The sequence below is a fragment of the Balaenoptera acutorostrata genome, chromosome 8 (assembly GCF_949987535.1).
Source record: "Balaenoptera acutorostrata chromosome 8, mBalAcu1.1, whole genome shotgun sequence".
Taxonomy (NCBI): Eukaryota; Metazoa; Chordata; class Mammalia; order Artiodactyla; family Balaenopteridae; genus Balaenoptera; species Balaenoptera acutorostrata.
This window is the reverse complement of record NC_080071.1, coordinates 83,984,778-84,003,802: the sequence shown is the minus strand read 5'-3', so window position 1 is coordinate 84,003,802 and position 19,025 is coordinate 83,984,778. Positions and strand designations below refer to the sequence as shown.

At 35.8% G+C, this 19,025-nt stretch overlaps 1 protein-coding gene across 2 annotated transcripts in view; it reads left to right on the top strand.

Moving 5' to 3' along the window:
- Window positions 1-19,025, top strand: part of SPHKAP (SPHK1 interactor, AKAP domain containing) — a 152,098-nt gene that overhangs the window by 102,227 nt on the left and 30,846 nt on the right. For both annotated transcript variants that reach the window (XM_007166705.3, XM_007166704.3), the window contains exons 4-5: window positions 13,332-13,391; window positions 15,373-15,507. In XM_007166705.3, coding sequence (XP_007166767.1) covers window positions 13,332-13,391; window positions 15,373-15,507 — 195 coding nt within the window. The remainder of the gene's footprint in view (window positions 1-13,331; window positions 13,392-15,372; window positions 15,508-19,025) is intronic.

Here is a 19,025-nt window from a genome sequence, read left to right as displayed (position 1 = left end):
CCAGGGAGGAAAAAGATCCACACCCAGTCTTAACATCATGAAGTTTTAGAATACCAGGAACAAAGAGGATTATCATGTCTTCTAATAAGATAAATAAGCCACACTAGCAGGATAAAGAATCAGAACATCATAACACTGTTCAACAGCAATGTCGGAAGCGATTGATAGAAGACATCAGAACAATGTCTTCAGATTTTTCAGTGAAATGATTTGTCAACTTAGAATTCCAATTTTTATTTATTTACCCCTAGTAAAATAAAAATTTATTTGACAAGACCAATTTGAAGCCCAAGAATATTTTTATGCTCTATTCTGCTTTCCTTTCAAGTGGGAAAATGTTAGCTGGCAACAGACGTGGTATAATGATGAGGTTTGTACATTACAAAGGAACAAAAGTCAAGGCTCAAGCTGTCCTTGCCCAGATGGTGCTAGCTCCTCTTGCACAGAGAGGGGGGTCTTTTTGAGGCTTTCCAAAGGGTAAAAGTAAGCAATTCATAGTATCCTTCAATTGAAAGCTGACATCTGGGATCTCAGACAGGAAACTATAATGATATATATTTTTTAATTCTCCATGATTGAAGTCAGAAACATTGAAATATGAAGTTTAAAAACAAAACAAAACAAAACAAAAAACACTTTCCTGCTCTGTTGCTGTCAATGATTTCTGGAGTGGTTAGAGGATATAAAGTGTTTGAAGAACTTCTGAGTCACCTATTTCAAACACTTGATTCCATAATCAAAGCTTAAGCGCAGAGATTTGCCAAATCTTGTTAATAGCCAGAGCTAACTTGAACACCTCATTACAAAGGCCATTTTTCCAAAAACCATTGCCTTAAATGAAAAAAGTTCAAGGAAGCAAATTGGAAACTGAGCCAGAAATCAGGATATATGTCAGTTTTACCAACAGAGACAAAAACAAACAAAAAACAGTGTTCATCAGGCAGAAAGTCTATTTGAAACATGGATATTTTTGTAATTAATCAGAATCATTGTCAAAGGAAACAAATGTGAAAGACTAGTTTTTATCTTTTTCAGAACAATAGGTATTCTCTCTCAAATTTTTTGTTTGTTTCTAATTGCTTTATCTGACTATCTAATTATTCATTGTGTGGAAATGACAGACTTCAGAATTCCAATTTTCAAAGGCTTGACTTTAATGGTCACTTATTTGAAAAGCAAATTACATCTAAGCACTTGCCAGTCTGTTAGAACATTTTACATTAATGAGTCTCTGAAGGGCTCCAGGAATCCAAGCTATTGGGAGCGGTAATTCAGATACGTGCCTGGACCTAATGACTTCATATGTAGATACAGAGCAGGCCAAATAAAGTGGTTCTTAGAGACCCAATGAAATAGAACTGAAAACCACTTTCTGATGCCTTTCATCAATGTAGATGGTCAATCCAGACAGCTCTTTTCAAAAGAAGAAAAAATACCGTTGTCCCATTAGCAGCTTGGTTTGAGGACTAAATTATCTAACTTATCACTTCACTTCCCTGTGTAGCGTCAATCAGGATGTAAGTTTAGCAGTTGCTATTGAGTTTTTGTTTTTCATACATTTTATGTATGCCAATGGAATTGCAGCATCTCAATTATTGAAGAGGTATAAGTGTTTGCTCAAGTATCCCTGAAATATCTTGGAGAGGTAAAGTTTGGAGTTATTTATTAGTTTGGTTTAATTATTTGCATTTTAAAATTAGGTTCACTATCATTTATTCCCAGTGATTTTAAGTGTTTAAATTGCCTTTCATCTACTCTAAAATAATTGAGCTACTAAGACTACAAACATCAATTTCTACACTTTTTACATTTGCTTTGTGCAAATATGTATGACTTTAAGAAGAGGAAAAAGGTAACTTTATTACTTTAAAGGTGAAAAATGAGAAATAATTTTATGGAAGTTTAGTTGAAGAGTTAAAACATAAAATTCTACAAAACTTAAAACCATGCAATATTTCAATATGCAATTCAAACCTATAGCATTTCATCCTAATGCCATAGTCAAAGGTGAACTGTCTCATCATGCCTGGAGGAAGATTTTTGTCAATTAACTGATTAATGCTTCAATACTGATGAAAAGCACATTCTCAACTGACTTTTTAAATGTTTTAAAATAAAGCTAACCCATGTATCCTTTTATACGCTGTACTGAGAAATTGAAATCATGCATTGGCTTCAAATGGTTGATCTGTATGTGTAAAAGTTTGTGTTTACTCATTCTCATTAAAGATCTTTATGTCTAAGAATAGAAGCTGTTTTCTCTCCAGATCTATAAGTTCTCTCAAACGGCACTATTCTTATTAAGGAACTAAATAAGCGATGATGATTAAGCAGTGGTTCATGTTTTTAACATGTCTACATTTCTGCTGTAAATTATAATTTTTTTTACTTTCATATTCATGAAATGGTTCCCTATTTCATGTCTGTTGCAATCATCTACTTGTTTTCTGACACATGATAACAACATCACCCATAACAGTTGCAGGTATTTAGATGAATTAAGTCATAAACACCTCTGGGAACAAGAATGAAGGCATTTCTTAATTAAATGTTTTATAGCCCTGAAAAATAAGGTAACACACTGTACTTGTATATATTTGGTTCCAAACATAAGAAATAAAGGTTTAGAAAAAATAATTTAATGTTTTTCATCAATAAATAATGTTTACATAATTGAACTAAAACAAATATTTATACCAAGTAAATAAGATTTGGGTAGCAGAGGAAGTAGCTACATGCAAGGAACCAAATTTTAATTGCTTTACACTCATAAATAGCTGTTTTTTATAAATATTTTACCTCAAATTATTTAGGTTATTTAGGTTAGACCTTATGAAATATTTTTGTATGAAAAAAATTAAAGAGCAACAATTTCAAATAGTTCACCCTTACAGACTATAACACAGAAAGCAATAAAGTGTCATCCAGTTTGCTCCGATATTGTTTATTTTGTATTTCATCTAATCTTCACAGAAATTCTGCAAAGCAGATATATTTTATTATCCCCATTTTTTCCATGGTTTATTAAGACTACAAACTGGTAAGAGGTGAAGCCAGGATTTGAAGCTAAGCTTGTCTGTAGGCAGAGCACATCCTCCTGTCATTTCTGCACTACTGTGCCTCAAAGATGAGAGAATGGTCCAGCCAGATATGGGGAGCATATTGTCCCATTTACTGTGTCTGGGATTTCCTCCATTGCTATTCGGTGAAACCTATAAAATTTTAATATTCTGAACAATGACTGTGTCCTCTACATGAAAACAGGATTATTTTGAAAGCTTTGAAAATTAGGTGGCTCTCTGCTGCATAGCTTACTTATTTCTTCAGTTCTTTGTTGTTAGTTCTTTTATTATGGCTGTTCATAGACTTTGAGGATCTGGGTTATTCCTGGCTTCCATGATTCAGGGACTGCCCTGCTCCCTCAATCATTCTTTTGCTAGAGGATGCTTATCCAGATTAAGTAGAGTTAACCTTTTGAACTGAAGGCATCCAAGAGAGTGGTAAGAACTTATTAAACAAAAAAACAGCAGTTTGAGCACAACGAATTTTGAAGAGTGAGATGTGTAGAACCGTCATATTTAACTTGATAACAGGTAAGAATTTCATGTTCTAGACATGTTTAGGATCAGCAAACATATCTCATCTACCACCTCCTGAGGTGCTGTTCGTCTATCAGAAGACATAAATCCTCTGACTACTCCCCTCCCCGACACAGGCTCCATGTACCCGAGAAAAAAAGCTTTTCCCTATTAAACATGCTAGTGATTGCTGTGTGACTGAAACTTGGCTTAATTACAGTAGGCAAAGCGAAGACTTCAGAAATCATCTTGATCAGAAAGAAAACAGAAGTGTGCTGATGAGTAGAAGATACCCCCCCCATCAACCGAGATGTCTATAATAATTCATCTACTTGATAGTTGATCAGCATTTGACTCTTCTTTGCCTGCATTATCCCAGGGCATGACTCTTGAGAGTTCAGGAATGTATCTCAGCTCTTTATATATTAATAATCTGTGAGCGAAGAAGTAAGCAAGATGGAGCCAAGTCTAATGTATTCTTTTTCCTTTCAATTTGACATACAAAAAAGATAAAACTTCCAGATAAACCTTGTTCTAAGGGAAATTTGACTCATCCCTGCCCCCACCATCTTTGGGCATCATTTTTCCTTAAGTTCACCCCTTTTTATTAGGAAGACGTGACAGGAGAAAGCTCTCATCGCCAAGATGAGAGATGAAAAAATTACAGTCAAAAACCATCTTATCTTATGATTCCCAAATCCTCAGTTACCAGGGGAGATTGTGAAAAATTAATATTTCCTTGGAAACAACCCAAATATCGATAAACTGATAAATTAATAAATAAAATGCAATATATATATGTATATATATGTATATATACACACAATGGAATATTATTCAACAATAAAAAACAAACTATTTTTACATACTATGACATGAATGGACTTTAAAAACATTATGTTGATCAGTCACCAAAAAAATATATATTTTGTTTCTAAAACACATGATGCTTGTTACACTAAATGTCCAAAATAGGCAAATATATAGAAATAGAAAGTAGATGAGTGGTCGTCTAGGGCTAGAGAGAGGGTATTTGGGGAGAAATAGAGATTGACTGCTAATAATACATTTTCTTTTGTGGATGATAAAAATATTCTAAAATGTATTGTGGTGATGGTTGCACAACTCTGTGAATATATTAAAAACTATAGAAGTGAGACTTCCCTGGTGGCACAGTGGTTAAGAATCCACCTGCCAATGCAGGGGACACAGGTTCAATCCCTGGTCTGGGAAGATCCCACATGCCGAGGAGCAACTAAGCCTGTGCGCCACAACTACTGAGCCTGTGCTCTAGAGCCCATGAGCCACAACTACCGGAGCCCCCGGCCACAACTACTGAAGCCCGTGGGCCTAGAGCACATGCTCCACGACAAGAGAAGCCACTGCAATGAGAAGCCTGCGCACTGCAACGAAGAGTAGCCCCCTCTCGCCACAACTAGAGAAAGCCCGTGTGCAGCAACGAAGACCCAACACAGCCAAAAATAAATAAATAAATTTTTTTAAAAAACATAGAAGCATACACTTTAAATGGGTAAGTCATATGGTATATGAATTATATCTCAATAAAGAGTATCTTTAAAATGGAAATTTAAAATAAATACCATGTGTTCTTTACCTGGTAAATGTATATCAGATATTGCATATAAGTTTATCCTCTTGCTCCAAAAGAAATGTCTTTTAAAACAACAAAAATTGTGGGAAAATAAACAATTAATCTTGAGTAGCATCCCTATTTATAATTTATTTTTTAGGTTAGCAATAAAATTGGCTTGAGGTATGGCTAGTTAAAATATCTGTCACTGTTCAGAAATCTCTATGCCTTTTCCTGTGTCTCTTATCACAAACTGCTTGAATAGCTACCCCCAAACAGCATTTCAAAGTTATTTTTAAAAAATATTGACACAATGAAAAAAGCAGAAAGGTTTGACTGTCTCAAGTGTAAATAAAACTTTCATTTTGTGTGATTGCTTCAATCATTTCAAAGCAATAATAACTGGATACCAATGCAGTATCATTCTAAATAGTCAAGTGTGTTCCAAGATGTCTGACAGCTCTGTGACATAACAACATTGATGTATAAATTGCCAATTTAGTTATCATCAGCCTAAAGTACTAATAGGGAAAAAGCCATATTCTTTAAAAGATGCTTTTGGTCCTGGATCCTGACTCTAGCTGAAGACTTTTGGTTGGGGGAAGAAAGGAAGCAATTTTTACTTTGAAAGGTTTGTGGATCAGCATTTTAATACCACCAAATTAAGAGATCTTATCATTGCCACATGGCCAGATGGCTGCATTGTTAGAAGCTGCAGAAATAAGGAATTGTGTTTCTTCTAAGATAACGCATAAGTATATATTTGGTCATAGTAAACATTCAAATGCCTAGATGCCAAAGGCAATTTGACATCATGTTTTTTAACATTTTCTAAGCAGGATCTCCATAAGAATGATTTCCTTAATAGATTTCAGCTGAATTCAGGAGCGATGAAAACATACCCGGGAAAGAAAATCAAAGGTCCCACATCCTGGGCTAAAACTCCATTGTCATATATCCTTTTGCACAGGATTTGCCTTTAGTGAGTGCGTTATGCAATGGCATTTCTCGACTGTTGCATTTGACTATCTGAACAATCCAAAATGTTGACTGAAATGAACACATGATAAAATAAAACTGTCCACATACAATATAAGTTTGAGCCTGACAATCATCACCAGTTCTTTTTCTGTGGGTCAATTCAAAGAGTCAAACATGAATTTTTTACGTTACGTATTAGTATTCTTTTCATTTGACTTAATTTGTATTGAAATAAAACTATTAAATACGATTAACTTACAAAAGTTGTTATGAATTACAATCCACTTAAAATTATTTTTTCTTATTTTAATAGGGTTTAAGGTTAACCTCTTTCTCATAGTTTTTTACCAAAATATATCTTATATCACTATCTAATAAACCGTCATAGTAAAACTTTATTTTTAAACAGGTCTACGTGGTCCTCCATTTATGAAACTAGACTTATAGGTAAAATAAACAATTGAGATTGCTTGACTAAATAATCTATAAAAACTAAACAGAGAAAACAATGTATTGCCTACAAACATTAAAAGGTTAACTATTTATGAATACCTTTGAAGAATATTTTATTAGATTACTTAAAAGCCAAAATCATAAAGTGGCATCATTTTCTCAGTGATTCTTATTCCTATAACGTTTCATTTTAAAACCATAATAATGACAGAAGAGAGGTTTTGAATTTAAAAGTTATGGACAACCACAAAATTAGCCTTTAGGCAAGAAAAGAGATATTTGTGTTCTCTCGGTGATGATGTTGTGTTTTCATCTGCTACGGCTGAATATGTTTGCAGATGCTCTGAACAAGGGCGTGTGCAGACACAGAGTGGAACGTATTTTATATGAAGAGAAAGGAGCTTTCAGTCCAAGAAAAACATTAATATCTTTTATGTGCATTTATTACCAATTATGGTTCTCAACTTTTTGCCTATTTCTATTTTTTTAGCAAATCCTTATTCATGGGATAAAGAAACCAATCTAAGCACTTTAAACAATATCAATAGCTGGATTAATATTAGCCCAGTTAATTCTCCGATAACTTCTCTATTTAATCCCTTGCATACTTGTTGGAAGAAAACTATGTAATAAATAAGGAAAATATTTATTTAAAATAACAATTATTACACCTATCACCTGTGACAGTGCTTTCCTTTCATTCATGCATGTACATTTATCAGCAAGGATTTATTGAGCATCTATCAAATGCCACAAGCTATGCTAAGCACTAAGAATACAGTAATGACCAGGACCTGCCCTCATGAGCTAATAATCTAGTCAAGGCTGAAGGAAATGAACTGTGTTTAAAAACAAAGGTAATTAAGCAAACATGCCTACTTTAAAAAAAAAATCTTTCTCTGTATCATTTGACATATTTGGATTTGCACATTCAGGCATTTTACAGATAACTCAATAACATCACTCCAGATTGAGACAAAGAGTCAACGCAGAGTAATTATGTCTTATTCCTAATTGGCTGATGTCTCAGACATACAGCGTCAACCTCCCTGCCCACAGTGCTCTTTCCAGACCCTGAGGGACCCCTTTCAATACTCAGCCCATTAAACCGTAATGAATAATCTCCCAGGCTTTAATATTTTAATCACACATAACACTCACCCTAAGCCTCTAGAAATTTTAACTTCCCATTACCAAGTTTCCTTATATCCTCCTGTAATAACATGGAAGCAGCGGCCTCGTTTGTAAGAAAGGAAATACCTAACTCTAACCCATAGGTCTCCCACAATTCTTACTGCACAGGAACTGTATCACAAAATTATGATTTCCTCTTTCGTTTGACTCTTTTAAAAGTCTGCTATTATTGCCAGAGTCTTTTATTGTGCAGAAAGAAAGGCATTTTTTCCACCCACTTTGATCTCACTCTGGAGTTTCTCAAGGAAGCTTCTCTCGCCTTGGACTTCACAGCCTCTGTCTTCTCCCTCTCCTCAGCTTGTGCTTAAAACAGAGCCTCTTACCATTACTCAGCAGGTGCTGATCAGGGGAAAAAGCATCCATGCACTGTTTGTGTCATTTTCCCTCTTCTGCTTTTAAATGTGTCCTGCCTGTCTTCCAAGCTTACTTCAAATCCAGCTTCTCTGAGATGCCATTTGTGATGGGTCCCCTTTTCCCAACTTCCTTCACCATCACACAGTCCTGTCACTTCTCTAGCACTTCATGTTCATCGTTTTAGGGATGTGTTCTGCCTTCAGCAGACCATAACTCCCTGAGAGCAAGAAAAATACCTGTTTGTCTTCTCAGCACCTGGCACCAAGCCATAAACCTCGGAGATGTAGGGCACTTAGTCCCCTCATCAACCTACACAACCGCTACCCCATACCCACCATTCCCCAGCCCTTCTGGACAGAGTCTTGTCTTATACTCTCCACTTGGAGTTCAGCAACAGAAGATGGCTAAATCTCGAGTAAACAGCCCACGGTCATAGAGAGTGAGCACAAGCTAAGAACATTCTCACCACAGAGACCATTTCACCATGAAGGGCACTTACTGTAAAACCATCAAAGTTTAAAATTCAGGGCTCCTTGGTTGCATAGAACCCACTCCCAGGTACTCACATGGTTGTATGTTTGTGTGATTTTCAAAGTGAAGACATTTTAACTGCAATTGTCTCTTTCCATTCAGACTCTCACTACATCTTATCTCTTCTCATGTGGAGGGTCAAAAGAGTGACCACAGACATGTGTGCGGTCTAGCTTAAGGGGAATTGAGTAGATTAGTGTTTACAGGAGATATATTTATGTTGCTTGACATCACTTTCATGTATAGTTAAGTGACTGCTAGCCATCCACATGTAGGAATGGCTTCCTGAATGTTCCCATCATGGACTCAGCCAGACATTGCTGCATGAAGATTTTAGATCAGAGACGGTTTCACAATATGAGCTGTCCTACCATCCCCAATACCAAAAACATAAAATAGTGAAGGGAAAACAAGGTTTTATGTGTCAGAAGCTAGTCTGTGGGGAACTCTTCCAGTCACCAAACATGTAAAATTATAAATACAAGATTGGGTTCTCTTTGGTGCCTAGAAAACACAGAAGTCCTTTCCTGGTGGGAAATTGGATAATACAGCATTGAAAGTTATAAATGAACCATGAACTTTTTCTTTCTTTATTAATTGGAATCAAACAAAAGAGAATTTATCCAAATTTTTATGTTTGTAGAGCACAAACTTGTAATGGTATTAAAATTAATGAATATATAACAAGCCATATATGAAAGAAATTATGTAGTGGTTTCTCACTAAATTTGACAACACCTGGAAAATGTATATTATCAATAAAAGTTTGTGAAGTTGAAAAAACTTAAATCAACAGTATTAAAGACTGAATTATCTTTCTATTCTCTTTAGAGAAAATGATGTCATAAAACTGCTTTTATATGAAGAGATGATCAGAGTATGGAACCAAAAGTGTAGAGAAAAAGTATCATGGAGGTGCACCGGGCAGCTTATTAATTAAAATATCATTTTTCTGAAAGTTCTTATGTTTGTGGCATTTGTCAGTCTTTTTATTTTTTTATTTTTCTTTTTTAATTAAATTTTTATTGGGGTATAGTAGCTTTACAATTTTTTTTAACGTTTCTATTGGAGTATAATTGCTTTACAATGGTGTGTTAGTTTCTGCTTTATAATGAAGTGAATCTGTTATACATATACATATATCCCCATATCTCTTCGCTCTTGCGTCTCCCTCTCTCCCACCCTCCCTATCCCACCCCTCTAGGTGGTCACAAAGCACTGAGCTGATCTCCCTGTGCTATGCGACTGCTTCCCACTAGCTATCTATTTTACGTTTGGTAGTGTATATAGGTCCATATATACACTACCACTCTCTCACTTTGTCCCAGCTTGCCCTTCCCCCTCCCCGTGTCCTCAAGTCCATTTTCTAGTAGGTCTACATCTTTATTCCCGTCTTGCCCCCAGGTTCTTCATGACCACTTTTCTTTTTTTTTTTTAGATTCCATATATATGTGTTAGCATACGGTATTTGTTTTTCTCTTTCTGACTTACTTCACTCTTTATGACAGACTCTAGGTCCATCCACCTAACTACAGATAACTCAATTTCATTCCTTTTTATGGCTGAGTAATATTCCATTGTATATATGTGCCCCATCTTCTTTATCCATTCTTCTGTCGATGGACACTTAGGTTGCTTCCATGTCCTGGCTATTGTAAATAGTGCTGCAATGAACATTGGGGTACATGACTCTTTTGGAATTATGGTTTTCTCAGGGTATATGCCCAGTAGTGGGATTGCTGGGTTGTATGGTAGTTCTATTTTTAGTTTTTTAAGGAACCTCCATCCTGTTCTCCATAGTGGCTGTATCAATTTACATTCCCACCAACAGGGCAAGAGGGTTCCCTTTTCTCCACACCCTCTCCAGCATTTATTGTTTGTAGATTTTTTGATGGCCATTCTGACCAGTGTGAGATGATATCACATTGTAGTTTTGATTTGCTTTTCTCTAATGATTAATGATGTTGAGCATTCTTTCATGTGTTTGTTGGCAATCTGTATATCTTCTTTGGAGAAATGTCTGTTTAGGTCTTCTGCCCATTTTTGGATTGGGTTTTTTTTTTTTTTTTTGATATTGAGCTGCATGAGCTGCTTGTAAATTTTGGAGTTTAATCCTTTGTCAGTTGCTTCATTGGCAAATATTTTCTCCCATTCTGAGGGTTGTCTTTTCATCTTGTTTATGGTTTCCTTTGCTGTGCAGAAGCTTTTAAGTTTCATTAGGTCCCATTTGTTTATTTTTGTTTTTATTTCCATTGCTTTAGGAGGTGGGTCAAAAAGGATCTTGCTGTGATTTATGTTATAGAGTGTTCTGCCTATGTTTTCCTCTAAGAGTTTGATAGTGTCTGGCCTTACATTTAGGTCTTTAATCCATTTTGAGTTTATTTTTGTGTATGGTGTTAGGGAGTGTTCTAATTTCATTCTTTTACATGTAGCTGTCCAGTTTTCCCAGCACCACTTATTGAAGAGGCTGTCTTTTCTCCATTGTATATTCTTGCCTCCTTTATCAAAGATAAGGTGACCATATGTATGTGGGTTTATCTCTGGGCTTTCTATTGTCAGTCTTTTTAAATTTGAGATTTTTTTGTGTTTTCTTTTCTCCTTCTAAATAAATAAATATTCACTTTCACATCTAATTTAGAATTTTGAATTTCATCATTCTTTTTCAAAAGGAACGTCTCCTAAAATTGGATGTACATCAGGCCCTAAAAACCTCCCCTACCACCGAGATGCAGAAATATATATGGACTAAATATAAGCAAGTGGTTGGTTTATGTCTTGCTTTGTTTTGGTCTTGGCCCAGCTAGCAAATATGGAGGGTTTCCTCCAAATATAGGTAGAGTTTCACATTGTAGCAGAAATTTAATGAAAAAATTGTTCATCTTCAGAAACTAAAGACAATATTGGAGGGCAGATAAATGGTTATTATAGATGCTTTTCCTTGGTCTCTCTGCTTTGCCCTCTCCCACTGGGAAATAAGATAATAGAGCTTTGTGATGCCCAGGGGGCAGGTAATGCACCTTTCTTTAAGGTGAATGGAAAATTGTCTAATCAATTCAATAACTGCCATCCCAAGTGCATGTAAAGAAAAGTCCCTGAGTACTAACGGATATTGAGCCAATTTTCCAAGGGCAAAGTAACCATCATTATATGAATATTCTCAAACTCCTCTAGATCATGAACCCCTTCCAAGCATCACTTACTATTTATGTTTCCATTTGCATTGTCTGCAAAAGGACTCAGGCCCGAATCCGCCCTGTTTACCCATCTTATTAACCCAAAAGAAGAGAACCTCTGAATGAGAGTGAGGGTGGCATTTCATGCCCTTCCTTGCCCCAAATGCCCATCGAGTTACTCTTAAGAAGCAAATACTGTAGGATGCACTGCAAAGATATTTTGAGCCCAGGAAACTTGAAGAAATCTCCCAATACTTGGGATGAAGACAGTAGTGATCTTTACACTTCAGCAATATAAAACTATTTTAGTTTTTAAGGCCTTTCCCAAAATCTTTCAATTATGGTTCTTTTTCCCTCAAAAAGAAAAATAATGGACTATAAGGAACCATGACCTCAAACGACTAACTGAAATCAGAAGCCCCCATATCCTTGCAGGCATCTACTTAAGTCCAAACGTCTGACTAAATACCCAGATAATTAATGTTCTCATCCAGTTTTGTATCATCAAATCGGCATGTTAGGAATAAAAACCTCTGAATGATTTTTAGTAAAATATTGTAAAACCTCATTTGCATGACCTCATTTAACATGAAGCTTCCAAGGCCTTATTTCTAACACTTTTCTTTCTCCAGGACTTTGCTGCAACCAGACTCTCTCCCTGCTTCTTTACAGTGCATTGCACTTTCCTACTTCCAAATATTACTCATACTATCTGACCTCCCAGGGACGTCAGCCTCTTTCCTTACCCACCAAAATCCTATTCATCTCTCAATAACGTATCTTGTCTCTTTGCAAATTTTCTTAAAATTTTCTTCTCACCATTCCCATCTGAATGCCCATGGTGGTTTGTTTAATCTATGTGATGTGTTTAAATTGTACAATTCTTTTACTGTTGCTCTGAATTATTATTTAATCTTGTAGCTGTTGTTTTCATACTCTTACTTATTCAGACACTTGTTTAAGATAACTACAGAAGAGGCAAACACTACAACAAGATGAAATACATTAAAATTAACTAAAACAATGAGACAGAGAAATCCATTGATTGTACATGATATGAAAAGTGGGTGGAGAAAGGGAGCAGGAAATAAGAGGAAAGAGGGAAATAGCAAGAAGTGTTTGTTGCAATTATAAACAGAGGTTGAGAGTATTACAAGTCTTTTTCCTATTTCATGAGATTTGACAACACTTTATAAACCTGAAGATTTTCTTGGGACTGTTACACTGGTTCTGTACAAAGGGGCTTTGTTTTGTTTGTCAGGCTGTGAAAGACGGAGGGCATTTGGTGGGATCAGTTGGAACTACGAGTAGGAATTGGGTGCACACGCCCAAAGGTAAGATGGATGTTTCTAGGCCAGATCAACTGTACAAAATATGTATGACTCTCTAATCATTTGCCCCAAACTAATTCCTGCTTTCTTCAAAAATGACTGTCATGATTTTCACTTAATTGACAATATTTGCCCTCTTTCCCAGGTGTGCTTTGTGAACCTGGATGTGAACAAGGACGCATGCAGTACAGAGCACCTGCAGCAGGTAGCACTGGGAACTGGGCTCTCTGGGAACTCACTTCAAGGACTGGCTGTACTGACGAGAGAACTAACATGACTCCCCGTAAATGATGCTCACTTTGTAGGAGACTCTTTAATTAGGTGGTTTCATCACAGCCCATCTCCCTGACCCCTTTCCTGCTACTTTCCTACACAGTTTGCCCTCCTTATATTTGTGAAACTTGCTTTCCCCAGCAGACAGGCGCTTTCTCCTGCCCACCAGTGCCTAGGAGTGGCTTTTCTACTCTCCCCTTCTCCACTCTCAAACACTCAGTCTGTGGTGACTTTTCCAAGGTTTTTGCAAAACCCGCTCGATACCAGCTAGCTCTTCCCTCTGGTTTGCTCCTTCCTGCTGCTTTCATCAAATGTTTTATATCTAACCTCAGTTTCCTAGCCCTACACTCATCTGGGACTCAAACTTTTTGCACTCTGCAGCAGCTAAATATTCCAAGCTCATCCAGGGTTGTAAGATCCTGATGTAAATCCTTGACAACATGCAAAAACTTGAAGGTCCACTCAATCCTTCGGAACTAGAGCCGAAGGGTACAGTGGAAAGGATTCATTCCCAAAGCTGAAGATGATTTGATTTCACTATTTGGTGTAACACTCTTTAATGCATAATAGCACACCATTTGCCGCTTGATTATCACAGTATGGTAGACCTGAAGTTACTCAGTTACTCCCGCAATGTTCTTTTCTTGACAAAGCTGCACCTGAAGCTTCTCCAGCTCAATTGCCCATACAGATTATTTATTACTGACTTCCACTGAGCTCCAAAATATCACTCATCTGTGTAGTACTGGAGACATCTTCAAAAGAAATTGTACATATAATTTCATTTGATGGAATTATGGTGCAGAGTACATCAAAGAGAGAGCAGGAAGGACCAAAGCAATTGCCATCTTAAGAACTGTGTTTCCATCAAACTTTATGACATAGAAAAGACACATTATAACTTAACAGCATTTTTTTCCTACTCATTTCTCTGATTAACGTGATCTTCATGGAAACAAAACTGTTTCAGCAGTGATCTTTGGGACAGCTATTACAGTACTTAAATATGCAAATAGATGACAGATATTAATTTTTAAATATATGTGAAATGGAAATGTGGTAATATTATGAAAATCACATTTTTAGAATCTATAAAATGCATATGTAGATGTGTATTTCTAATTAATCTGTGCTGTGTATGAATCTCTTAGTATTCCCTGCTTGTGTTCTCAGGTTTTGATACTCTTTTGTTTGATATGTAAAAGAAAATTAAGTATATATGTCTACCACAATAAAAGACTAAAGCAAAAAGAAAAAAAAAAGAACATTGTATTTAACGAACTTAGGTGTGATTTGAGACCACCTTCTGCTACGCCTAAGGGTATACATAAACTGACTAAGCTATATAAAGGTGTTCAGGGAACTCATCTCATCTTCTCTGGATCTCAGGCTACTTATGTGTGAAAGGAAAGTAATAGTGGTACCTAATCCATATAGGGGTGTTGCAGTGATTGAAGATAGTAATGTAACATATGTACAGTCCTTAATATGGTGCCTTGTAATCAATACATACAGAAAAATCAATGTTAGTAATTATTTTATTATTAATATTATTATTGGCTTTATTAGAACACATGGTTATTAGTTAATGGGTTTCTTATTCAAGGATTTAAAAGGAAAAATTTCCCAAACTATCATGTATAACTGTGGTGTCACAATAATCATTAAGTGTTTACTTTGGAAAACTTAGAAGTAAAAATGTTTAAATCTTTATGTTAGGAAATTTTCTATTCCCATCAAAACCTTATGCTTCAATTTTATACAATCTCTTCTAGTAATAATCTTAATAGATTAAGTAATCTATATTATGAATTGTTACTGAGTATATTATTTTTGCAAGTAAAATAGTTTTGGGGTAGTATTTTGGAAGTGAAAATAAAACATCTAAGCTAATAAAGATTCTTGTTCTACAGAAATTGGGCAATGTCTCACCAGATCTTCCAAAATTTATAAGCTCCATGAATGTCCAAAAGCCAAAAGAAAATGAAATTGTCCTCCTAAGTGGGTTAACATCTGGAAATCTCCAGGCAGATTTTGAAGTTTCACAGGTAAGAAATATAAGCTCTTGCTAACATATTCACTAGTAGTAGGTTGTCTGTGGTCAGCCCTTGACACAAATCAGTACAAGGCCCAAATAGATGCTATACATAGACTCCCATAGAATAAGAATAAAAAATGTCCTTGTATTCAAGAATAGGCTTTACTTGTATTTCTCTTAAATATTGCCCCTCATAGCTTGACAGAGTTTCCCTTGCATCAGCTCCTGACATATGTTATCTTCTCAAGTTTATGGTTCTGAGTTGCACTTAAACTAAAGCAGACACACTAGGCATTGGTTGGTTAGCTTGGTTTTCTACAAATCTACTGGATAATCAAAAACAGAATTGTCTTCTGTTTCAGGAACAATAGCAAAATTCTAATTCATACCTTGTGGTCCTAGAATTGCACAATTTCTTCTTTCCAGATACTACTTATTTCTTAGAATATATCAAACCAGCCAAGCTAGTAAATATAGGATAGCAGCCCGAAAGATGGAAATGGAGTTTCCTAGGCCCAAAAATGAAGTTCCCAGAATAAAAGAATATTACCAAAAATAAAGTAGAATTTAAAATACTATTATTATCATTCAATCTACTAATGTTCATTATTATTAGATATATCATTATAACACTGAAAAAAACTTTAAAATTTTAAATTGTTTAACCAATTTACAGAAAAACACATAAAAGATTTCTAAAGACATACTGTATAAAAGATCGCGAATTTTCTCAAATAAGATATGTTGATAGTGATAGCTACAGTTTAAAATAACGAGCATTTGTTTTCCTCTAAATTGCTCTTCCTTGTGTTTTAGTTTTGCTGGAACGTTTTTAAATCCTCTTTTATTCTTTAATCCTTCAAAATATCAAAAAATTCAGAGGTCCACCCACTATTTCTTGCTGTACTCCAGATACTTAACGAAAATCTACACACAGCCTGTTACAATTTGCTCATCAAGCCTAGAACAAAATTCTTCCCAGTCAATCTAATAACACATTTCCTCAGTGAGAAAATGAATTGTTTGAAAAGAGAATACAGAAACAGCTCTAAGTACCCTCTCTTTATACTAGGCAAAACCATGGTGACCAAAAGCAATTTTCAAAGCTTAGTTTTAAGAGTGGTTTCTGCACCAGGCCTGTTAGTAAGGATTTCTAATTAAACTCTCCATGAGGAGAGTTGGAAAGAACACAGGAATTGGAGTCCAGCAGACCTGGATTGCATTGCTGGCTCTTCCACGTTATATTTCTGTGACTTTGAAAGAATCGGTTAGCTTTTCTGTGCTTCTGATTTCTCATCTGTAACAGAGCAGTAGCACCAGTCACTTCACAGAAAATTGTTTGCATTAAAGGTAATAAGATATGCAAACACCTAGTAGACTATCATAAAAATTATATAATAATATCTGCCATTATTTTACAGGCTCTGTTGTTTGCCATCATTTACCTAAGACTCTCAGGATGTTTATTTACTTTCAAGAAGATTGTAAACAAAATACATTTTCTTCCTAAGGGTACCACAGCGGTGTAACATTGAATGTTTAATAACAACTTTTCCCTAAGTCTGTCTTGAAGTATTACTTAACTGCTCATATTGCTTTGCTAACATTTCTTTTGATTTCTACCCCATTTCACTTCGTTATTTATATTTAGTCTAAATGATATGAAATGACAATATGCAATCATTTTGACCTGCAAATCTGACAGCTTCTTAGGGTTCAACTTTATTTTTGTTCGTGTCTGATCTACTGGGAGTATGTTATGCCCCATCCCCTAGAGTAATTATTTGATTCATATTTGTACCTCCCAGCACACCTTGCATATAATAGGCACTCAGAAAGTATCTATCAAATTTCACTTTAGTATATTATGTCTGAATTCAGTGGAAAGAAAATTAATCAAGCCAGCTCTCATGACTCTATAGCAGTGGGTCCTCACCATTTGGGGGACCACAGATCCTTCGTGAATTTCATAAAAGGTATAGACCAATACTTCTCAAATGTTAATGCATGTTGGAATCACCAAAAGATTCCTTGAAAATGCAGATTCTGATTTAGTAGGTCTGGGGTGGAGTCTGAGATTATACATTTGTAACAAGCTCCCATGTGATGCTGAGGCTGCTAGTACACAACCCACACTTTGAAAAGCAAGATTATGGACCACCTTCCTTGAGAACAGACCTAATCACATAAGCACAGAGATGAATTCTATTTCTGAGCCCCCTAGGGATCCCTGGACCCTTAGAGAATTACTGAATTTTTCATTTTATAATCATCTGGCCTAGAATTACTCTAATTATAATATGCAATCAAAGAGATTGATAAATGTATTTATGTCAGAAAAAGATATACTACGTCCAGAGATACAATATAAAGGTCTATGTGTATGTGTTCCTCTGCATATACACATCCTCACCACTCACACACACACATACATTCAGACTCAAGGATTCTAAAATGTCAAGTTAACTAGGATGAGACCTCAGTAACTCCAAGCACAGTCAGCATGTCTTAAATAATCCCATTTAGACATAAAGTATTCCCAGACATTTTGAATTCCATTTGAGATAAGTTTATTTTGCTTCCCTTTGTCCACTAACTGTTGTTTCCATTCAAATAATTTTCTCTTAAAAATTATTATAAATCAGCATATTGTTCCTCTTACAAAAATGAAAACCCCAACGCACAAGACATGTCTGTGATTTACTAGTAATCTGTGCGTGGGCAATTGAAACTTTTTTTTACTACTATTCTAATGAATAATACTATGAATAGTGAAAATGTGTAGCAGAGAATAAGGAGATGGTCTGTAACCCTGGAACTGAACAGAATTAACAGGTCTCGGTGGGACACCAGCCAATGACTTGACCTCCTTCACTGCTGTCCCCATATGCCCATCCTTTAGACAGAATTTGTTCACTTCCAGGGGATTTCTTTAAATCTCATTTTGACTACTTCTTCAAATGAACAATACAAATTATAAAGTTTAACTGTAATTGAGAAAATACTTGCTATCCATCTGAAATACTGGCAGAGGTTGTACTGAATATCACCAAGGCAGAAAAAGATATTGATCTGAGAACCTAGGATTCAATTTAATCAAGAGGGGTGCCCAAGACAGCCTTAACTTTCCCCTCAGCATGATTAAACTTTAGACAGCCTTCCTCCTGACTCCAGGACCTAAACCTCCCTTTTCTCAGAACATTTACTTTAGAAAACTTATCATTATAAATTGTTTCTCTGCCCCATTGAGATGTAAATTGTTTTAAAAAGCCTTTTGCCAGTTTTACACCCCAAGAATGTCTTTCTGAAGGACCTAGGACCCATCTCTTTGAAATGTAACCATCAGCGAAGCTAGTGTCCTTGTCTCTGTGGAAGGGTGGGAGCCTAACTTCTGCCGGTACTTTGCTCCAATTTGCAAGACTACTTCCAGCCATGAAGATACAAGAAAGTTTACTTTTCCTTACCAAACACAGATGGATGTCAATCCTCCCATGCCAGCTCTTAAAAACCCAATTGCCTTTTGTTTCA